The 9262-nt window shown below is 48.3% G+C and overlaps 1 protein-coding gene across 4 annotated transcripts in view; it reads left to right on the top strand.

Moving 5' to 3' along the window:
- Window positions 1-514: 514 nt before the first annotated feature.
- Window positions 515-9262, top strand: part of strip2 (striatin interacting protein 2) — a 23553-nt gene continuing 14805 nt past the window's right edge. For 2 of the 4 annotated variants that reach the window (XM_084447968.1, XM_084447969.1), the window contains exons 1-3: window positions 1993-4062; window positions 4213-4282; window positions 4548-4622. In XM_084447968.1, the coding sequence (XP_084304094.1) occupies window positions 3667-4062; window positions 4213-4282; window positions 4548-4622 (541 nt within the window). In that variant the 5' untranslated portion in view covers window positions 1993-3666. Of the gene's footprint in view, window positions 563-1992; window positions 4283-4547; window positions 4623-9262 lie in introns of those variants that run through there. The other 2 variants (XM_084447971.1, XM_084447970.1) reach the window with 2 other exon arrangements.

Raw genomic sequence — 9262 nt, forward strand, 5'->3', positions numbered from 1 at the left:
CTCTCAGTGGTTTGATTGGCATGTCCCCTGAGCGTGTGAGAAAATGACAGCTATAGCTAATAGCCTACTGCCTAAACCCATCTATGTCAGTCTGACGAGGTGAATGTTACAGCATTAAGCAGGTGTGTAAACGCTGATAACAGCCTGTAATCTAGGCTATTTCTGAACCCCACTCCCTCCCCCTTCTTTTAAATACCCTAGAATTCTATTATTTGCTAAAGTTCCCAATCTCAGTCTATATATGTATATATATATATGTATATTCGAAGGAGTTTCTTAAACTGAAATCAAATAACATTTATTTACATCATATAGTAGGCTATACTGTAGATTAGGCTCTGGGGATGAGAGCCAGCATTCGAATTGACTCTCTTGCGCCATTCGCGGTCAGGATCAGGTCCAAATGAGTTTGCGTTAATCCCGCCCCCTCTGGCGCCCGGACAGCCAATCACACGGACGGGGACGGAGATTCTGAATTTGGAATCAGTCTCTGAATGTGACAAGCTCGAGCGCGGAGAGAGCGAACAGACCGAGCAGCCAGATGCAGGCAGACGAAATGGAGGTATCTCTTATTAATAATAATATTATCAATTACTGCAACCAACAAATGGCAGTGGCTAAAGGGAAAGACGTGTTTAATAATCAGCCGGTGGACTCGGAGGTATTAGATGGGAGGCGCACCCGTGTAGCCTCCCGTACCGGTGGGGTGTGTGTCCGTGTGGAGCGGTTGTTGCTGGGGAGCTTTGAACGTCCTTGCCACAGAGCCGGTCGTCTGGAAGCATGCGGTTGCACACCGACTGCTCCGGGTTGTTATTTTGGCCCTGGCGCAAGTAGTGCCTGACTGCTATAAATACCGTCATCTTATGAGGGCGAGGGTGGCCGTGCAGGTGGCGAATGGGACTCGTCAGTGTCCTGATGGACGGAACCAGGACGGTTGATGTTGTCTGACCGGACGGGCGCCCCCTGAATCCGTGGACCTTGTGCTGACCCGGTGTTCAGGTTGCAGCAGCCTGCCCTGTTCTAGCCGATAATGCAATGCTATTTTACAATAGAATGTAGGCCTATAGGTTATAGATATTAAGATATTATACATTTTAAGTTGAATTGCCATTATTAAAGCTTGATCGGTGTTAACTTGATATTAGAATCTCTCTCAAATGTTGTAGCCTGCACTATCAGTGCTACATTAGTCTACAAATAATTCATTCTAGTGTGTATTTCTAGTGCATGCGCTTGTCATATTAATTGCCTCTTTTCAGCATTTCTGCCCGGAATAGATTTTCTTACAATTCATCATTAAGAATTAAAACAAATGCATTTGTGATGAATCCCTCCCTCTGTAGGACCCAGATAGAGACTAGCAGAACCACCTACGGTGGGAGGACATCTGAAAACAAGATAAGATTAATTATCTCCAGGACTGTTTGTCTAGCGTATGTTTAAAAAAAAAAAAAAAAAAAAGAGCCCATTTTCTCCTGCAGTCCCATGTTTCTTGGTGGAGGGGGTGGTTGGGTTGGTGGTGGAAGGCAGGACCGTGCTGGGCCACCATGCTAACGGTGAAGCCATGCTCCCAGCCTGCTGTGCTCAGGGGCTCAACTAAAGCCCCCCGGTCTGCAGGGGCCTTAACTCTTCCCCGTGCCGGGTGAGGGGAGATCTAGGGACAGCTCTCTCTACCCAGAGACCGCTGTAAACAAACACTGTCAGATTCTCTCTCTCTCTCTCTCTACTGCCGCCGCACATCATAAGTCACACACAGAGGATGTGCGTTTGTTATCGTCCCCATTGATGTCCTGAGGGCAGGCCAGCACCCCCCACCCCGGACTGTGTATGTATTTAGTTGGGTTATTATTACATGAGAGTAGCCTGGTGGTGTCAGACACAACGTGCACATGCCCCGTGTTTGCACTCTGACGTACGAGTGCGTGGGGGAGGGGCATATGACGGTGTGTGATGGACTGAGCAGGAGTGTTTGGGAGTGGGTGTTAGCAGGTGTGAGGGGGCGAGGGAGAGTGTGTGAGAGCGTTTGGGAGAGTGTGTGTGTGTGTGTGTGCTGGTGAGAAAAGGGAAAGTGATCATTAGCTGTCGTTAGTTGGCTGACAGCACGGAGGTATTACACCAGAAAGAGAGAGAGGGAAAGAGAGAGAGAATGCCAGGGAAAGAGAGAGGGAGAGAGAGGGAGAAAGAGCGAGAGAGAGAATGCCAGGGAAAGAGAGAGAGAACGGCAGTGTTCCACTCAGAGGAAAGCACTTGTTAAATACACACTGCACGTTTCCATCTCTTCAGTCTGCTCCTGCTGCCAGGAGTTGGGCCTTACTCTGCGTTCAAACTAGAATGAACGGATAGACAGACAGGCAGAGACAGACAGACAGACAGACAGAAAGACAGACAGATAGACAGACAGGCAGGCAGGTAGACAGACAGATAGACAGACAGACAGACAGACAGATACATGCAGACAGACAGACAGGCAGACAGACAGGCCGACATTAATAACTGGGCATGAAAAAGTGCCAGCTGGAATCCTGGGAGAGTTGTACATCTCGATTTGAGTGCATTCGCTCATTTGTACCAGTGACCCGGGCTGTGGCTTGGCTCTTCTCCGATGTCATTGGACAAAGAGGATATAGCACCCCGCCAGAAAGAACAGGCCTCCTCATCTGCGGATTTACCAAGTTGATTAGTGAGAATGGAATGTGAAAGTCAGAGAATTCCCCCAACCATGTTCACTCTGACTGTGTTTTCCTGCCGTCTGTCACTCATATCTGATGATTATTACTTTCAAAAATAAAATAAATAAATAAACACCTTCTGCCAGTCAGCTAGCACCATTGTCCCTGAAACATTTATTTAGAAGCCAATTGAAGTGTGTGTGCGTGTGTGTGCGTGTGCGTGCGCGTGTGTGTGTGAGTCAAACCGGTTTCGAGCATTTGCCTGCAGTCAGAGTTTCAGATCTGGGGTGAGTCCATGTTTTGGGACGAGCTCATTGGTTCCATTGTGCCAGAAAAGATTCCATGATCTCAGACGGCACCCTGCGCCAGGCGTGCGGTTTGGGTTGAACCTTGTGACGGTGTTCAGCGTATCCGGTTTGGGTTGAACCTTGTGATGGTGTTCAGCGTATCCTGCTCAGCGCTCTCGGCCTGCTCTGCGTCGATGTTGGGAAGCGACTGGTTGGTGGTGTTGAGGTCATGATGCATACAGTCTCCATCTGTCCTCCCTGTACCACCGGGAGAACAACCCTGTTAGAGACTCTGACAGTACTAGGCTGTGTGCTCCCCATCCCCCACGGTGTGTGTGTGTGAGTGTGTGTGTGTGTGTGCGTGTGTGTGTGTGCATGAGCGTACATGTACATACAGCACACTGTATATGGCTATTCATGTGCCTGACTACCCGTGTGTGTGTGTGTGTGTGTGAGAGAGAGAGAGAGTCTGTGCGTGCGTGAGCGTGTGTGTGTGTGTACGTACAGCACATTGTGTATGGTTATTCATGTGCATGACTACTCATGCATGTGTGTGTGTGTGTGTGTATGTGTCTAAAGTGTATGGTTATTTGTGTGTGTGTGTGTGTGTGTGTGGTTACTAATGTGTGTGTGTGTTCAGGCCTATACGATGTGCTGTGTGTGTGTGTGTGTGTGTGTGTGTGTGTGTGTGTGTGTGTGTGTGGTTACTAATGTGTGTGTGTGTTCAGGCCTATCCGGTGTGCTGTGTGTGTGTGTGTGTGTGTGTTCAGGCCTATCCGGTGTGCTGTGTGTGTGTGTGTGTGTGTGTGTTCAGGTCTATCCGGTGTGCTGTGTGTGTGTGTGTGTGTGTGTGTGTGTTCAGGCCTATCCGGTGTGCTGTGTGTAGGGCCCGCGGGGCGAGGTTAATGCCGGAGCAGCAGAGGCCCTCGCCCGGCCGCGGCGGCTGGTCCATAGTGAAATGGCGGCCATGTTGGCTCCTGCTGCAGTCTGTCCCGTTCAGTCGCTCCTTCCTCCTCCCCGCCAGGCTGCTTCCACCGCCGCCCGCATGCACGGGCGCCACGAGGAACAGGAACACCGCAGAACGAGAAACAGTGGACCAACCTGAAGTGTGTGTGTGTGGGTTTGCAGGAAGTCAAGGATGTGATCTGTGTGTGTGTGTGTCTGTGTGAGGGGGAGGGGTTGATTTTGTGTGTGTGTGTGTGTGTGTGTGTGTGTGTGCGCGCTACATGGTTCATCGTTGTTCTTTGCCTTCTCAGAGCTCCATGGAGTCCCCCAACCTGGAGTTTGAGTACGGGGACACAGACAGCCTTACTGCTGAGCTCTCAGGTGAGATGGGAGTGTGTGTGTGTGTGTGTGTGTGCGTGCGTGCGTGTGTCTGTGTGCGTGTGTGCGTGCGTGCGAGCGTGTCTGTGTGTGCGTGTGCGCGTGCGTGCGTGCGAGCGTGTGTGTGTGCGTGTGTGTGTGCGTGTGTGTGTGTGTGTGTGTGTGTGCGTGCGTGTGTGTGTGTGTGCACGCGTCTGTGTGCGTGTATGTGTGTGTGTGTGTGTGTGTGTAACTTGCAGACCTCAATCTGTCTCCTATCTGTCTGCAGAGCTCTACAGTTACACAGAGGAGCCGGAGTTCTCTCTCAACAGAGACTACTTTGAGGACGACTTCAGGAGCCATGGTACTGTCTGTACGTGTGTGTGTGTGTGTGTGTGTGTGTGTGTGTGTGCGTGTGTGTGTGTGTGTGCGTGTGTGTGTGTGTGTGCGTGCGCATGCATGCGTGTGTCTGCCAGCTGGCCTGTATTCCTCTCATTCTGCCTCCGTACAGTTGTGCAGCAGCGTCTGAACAGGGTTCTGAGATGACCTTGGCTTCTGTTTGCTCAGCCACTTGTGTGTTTACATGTTGTTGTAGAAGGAAGGAGAGAGTGATGGATTGGTCCAGTGAGAGGGAGGGAGATGGAGGAGGAGGAGACGGAGGGGGGGGGGGAGGAGAGAGAGAGAGAGAGAGAGAGGTAGAATGAGAGAGCGAAAAACGGGGGAATAGGTGCAGAGGGAATGTTGAGGAGACAGAGAAGGGGGGAGATGCAAAGAGAGAGAAGGTAGATTATAGATAGAGAGAGGGTAGATTATAGATAGATAGAGAGAGAGAGAAGGTAGATTATAGATAGATAGAGAGAGAGAGAAGGTAGATTATAGATAGATAGAGAGAGAGAGAAGGTAGATTATAGATAGAGAGAGAGAGAGAGAGAGAGAAGGTAGATTATAGATAGATAGAGAGAGAGAGAGAAGTTAGATTATAGATAGATAGAGAGAGAGATAGAAGGTAGATTATAGATAGAGAGAGAGAGAGAGAGAGAGAAGGTAGATTATAGATAGATAGAGAGAGAGAGAGAAGGTAGATTATAGATAGAGAGAGAGAGAAGGTAGATTATAGAGAGAGAGAGAGAGAGAGAGAGAGAGAGAAGGTAGATTATAGAGAGAGAGAGAGAGAAGGTAGATTATAGATAGATAGAGAGAGAGAGAAGGTAGGTTATAGATAGAGAGAGAGAGAGAGAGAAGGTAGATTATAGATAGATAGAGAGAGAGAGAGAGAAGGTAGATTATAGATAGAGAGAGAGAAGGTAGATTATAGAGAGAGAGAGAGAGAGAGAAGGTAGATTATAGATAGATAGAGAGAGAGAAGGTAGATTATAGATAGATAGAGAGAGAGAAGGTAGATTATGGATAGATAGAGAGAGAGAGGTCGATTATAGATAGAGAGAGAGAGAGAGAGAAGGTAGATTATAGATAGAGAGAGAGAGAGAGAGAGAGAGAGAAGGTAGATTATAGATAGATAGAGAGAGAGAGAGAGAAGGTAGATTATAGATAGAGAGAGAGAGAGAGAGAGAAGGTAGATTATAGATAGAGAGAGAGAGAGAGAGAGAGAGAGAAGGTAGATTATAGATAGAGAGAGAGAGAGAAGGTAGATTATAGATAGAGAGAGAGAGAGAGAAGGTAGATTATAGATAGAGAGAGAGAGAGAGAGAAGGTAGATTATAGATAGAGAGAGAGAGAGAGAAGGTAGATTATAGATAGAGAGAGAGAGAGAGAGAGAGAGAAGGTAGATTATAGATAGATAGAGAGAGAGAGAGAGAGAGAGTGAGAGAGAGAAGGTAGATTATAGATAGAGAGAGAGAGAGAGAAGGTATATTATAGATAGAGAGAGAGAGAGAAGGTAGATTATAGATAGAGAGAGAGAGAGAGAAGGTAGATTATAGATAGAGAGAGAGAGAGAGAAGGTAGATTATAGATAGATAGAGAGAGAGAGAGAGAGAGAGAGAGAAGGTAGATTATAGATAGAGAGAGAGAAGGTAGATTATAGATAGAGAGAGAGAGAGAGAGAAGGTAGATTATAGATAGAGAGAGAGAGAGAGAGAGAGAGAGAGAAGGTAGATTATAGATAGAGAGAGAGAGAGAGAAGGTAGATGTTTATCAGTATACTGCACTGTAACTTTTATTCCTGTATTCTATTTGTCCTGCTTTTTGTTTAAAATGTCTATAATGTCTTGCTTTTTGTTTTAATGCTTTTAATTTGTCCTGCCTTTTGTTTTAAATGTCTATAATGTCTTGCTTTTTGTTTTAATGCTTTTAATGTCTCATGTAAAGCACCTTGAATTGCCCTGTGGCTGAAATGTGCTATATAAATAAACTTGCCTTGCCTTGCCTAGATTATAGATAGAGAGAGAGAGAGAAGGTAGATTATAGATAGAGAGAGAGAGAGAAGGTAGATTATAGATAGATAGAGAGAGAGAAGGTAGATTATAGATAGAGAGAGAGGTAGATTATAGATAGATAGGGAGAGAGAGAGAGAGAGAGATGGTAGATTATAGATAGAGAGAGAAGGTAGATTATAGATAGAGAGAGAGAGAGAGGGTAGATTATAGAGAGAGAGAGAGAGAGAGAGGGTAGAGGAGAGGAAGCTCTCTCTGGTGTAATGTTTCCCTCTCTGCTGCCACCCTGGCTCTCTGGGAGGAGAGGCCAGAAATCAACCGTGTGCAGCGGTTTGCTACAGATTTGTGTGTGTGGGAGTGTGTGTGTGGGAGTGTGTGTGTGGGAGTGTGTGTGTGGGAGTGTGTGTGTGGGAGTGTGCTGGGTACTGTGTGTATATGTATTGTATGTGAAGAGGTATAAAACAGGCACACGCTCATGGATTATAGCTCATTACTAACACACACACACACACACACACACACACACCTTTACAGGTGGCTGGCTCCCTGTGTCATGTTAATCAGTGCTATCTTATCTCCACCGAGGGCACTGGGGTGTGTGACACTTGACCTCTGCACGTGTCACTGACTGCTAGAAAGACGACGTTATCCAGGCGGAATAGTGGGTTATCAGCACCGTTTATTATCATATTGGAATGGTTCCCAGTTTGATTTACGACAATGACGCTCGGGCTACTCACCTAACTGTGTGTGTGTGTGTGTGTGTGTGTGTGTGTGTGTGTGTGTGTGTGTGTGTGTGTGTGTGTGTGTGCGCACTCAAACAACCTCATTCTCCACCTCATGCTTAATGAGGCGGTCTTTAATCAGTGTAGTAGGTGCTGGTCATACAGGCTCTGGTGGTGAGCTATGAGGTAGGGAGCTGTGAGAACTCGACATAGACAGAAGCAGCGAGCCTCTCTCTCTCTCTCTCTCTCTCTCTCTCTCTCTCTCTCTCTCTCTCTCTCTCCGCCTCTGAGAGCCTGGAGGAGTGAACAGCAGGATTAGTGGCAGGCCTGTCTGCTCTAAAGAGATATGAGAGAGAGAGAGAGAGAGAGAGAGAGAGAGAGAAAAAGAGAGGGGAGGGATGGACTGTCTCTCTCTTTCCAACGTGCAGCTGCAGTGACATCGCCCTCATCAATGTTTCAACGCGTCTGTCCCCACCAAGCACTGCTCAGTCTGTCACCCCCCCCCCCCCGCCCCCCCCCACTATAAGATCCTGAGAACGGCAGGACCAGAGCGCTGGTCTCAACTTTGACTAAACTCAGTCGGATGTATGCAGGGTTGGGTTTTAGTCGTGTTTTTTTGGGTAGGAGAGCGTCGGAGTGGAGGTGTTGGAAGAGAGCAGCCGCTGGTCACTGGAGGGGGGGGGTGTAGCGTAGCTGATAGAACCATCTTCACCACCGTCGTGTTACGCAGTGCGGTCCAGACTCGGCTGGACAAAAGGGCCGAGGAGGAAACAGCTTACGGTCATCAGATTCAGGGCTGAAAGATTTCTGTGCCGTTCTACTGTGTTCTACTCTACTACTCTGCTCCTGTCCCCGTCTCTGTCCCCGTCTCTGTCCCTGTCTCTGTCTCAGGGTCCCTGTCCCTATCTCTGTTCCTGTCTCTATCTCTGTCTCTATATCTGTCCCTGTCTCTATCTCTATCCCTGTCTATCTCTGTCCCTGTCCCCATCTCTGTCCCTGTCTCTATATCTGTCCCTGTCTCTGTCTCTGTCCCTATCTCTGTCCCCGTCTCTGTCCCCGTCTCTGTCCCCATCTCTGTCTCTGTCTCAGGGTCCCTGTCCCCATCTCTGTTCCTGTCTCTATCGCTGTCTCTATATCTGTCCCTGTCTCTATCTCTATCCCTGTCTATCTCAGTCCCTGACTCTGTCTCAGGGTCCCTGTCCCCATCTCTGTCCCTGTCTCTATATCTGTCCCTGTCTCTATCTCAGTCTCTATATCTGTCTCTATCTCTATCTCTGTCTCTATCTCAGTCTCTATATCTGTCCCTGTCTCTATCTCAGTCTCTATATCTGTCCCTGTCTCTATCTCAGTCTCTATATCTGTCTCTATCTCTGTCTCTATCTCAGTCTCTATATCTGTCCCTGTCTCTATCTCAGTCCTTGTCTCTATCTCAGTCTCTGTCTCCATCTCTGTCCCAGTCCCTACCCGTGTCCCAGGCTGGTCCAGATATAGCCCTGGCTGACTGGATGATCACCTGGGCAGTCCAGGGACACACTGACCTCTGACCCCCCAGCACTGCCGCTCCTCTCGGAGCTGACCTGATCCTTGCTAATCTCACACACACACACACACACACCTGGGACAGGGAGTGAGGGAAAGACATAGGGAGTGAGTGCAAGATAGAGAGAGAGGGATGGAGGGGGAGGAGGGAGAGAGAGAGGGAGGGAAAGAAGATGGGGAGAGGGGCGAAGGGATGGAGAGAGTGATGGACAGGAGAGTGGAGGAGTGGGAACTGAAGGGCGAGAGGAGAGGATGAGACCTACCGCGAGTGCTTAACTATTCTGAAAACACTGTCTTTGCGTGTGTGTGTGTGTGTGTGTGTGTGTGCGTGTGTATGTGTGTGTATG

Source organism: Borostomias antarcticus, assembly GCF_949987555.1.
Source record: "Borostomias antarcticus genome assembly, chromosome: 13".
NCBI classification, from domain to species: Eukaryota; Metazoa; Chordata; class Actinopteri; order Stomiiformes; family Stomiidae; genus Borostomias; species Borostomias antarcticus.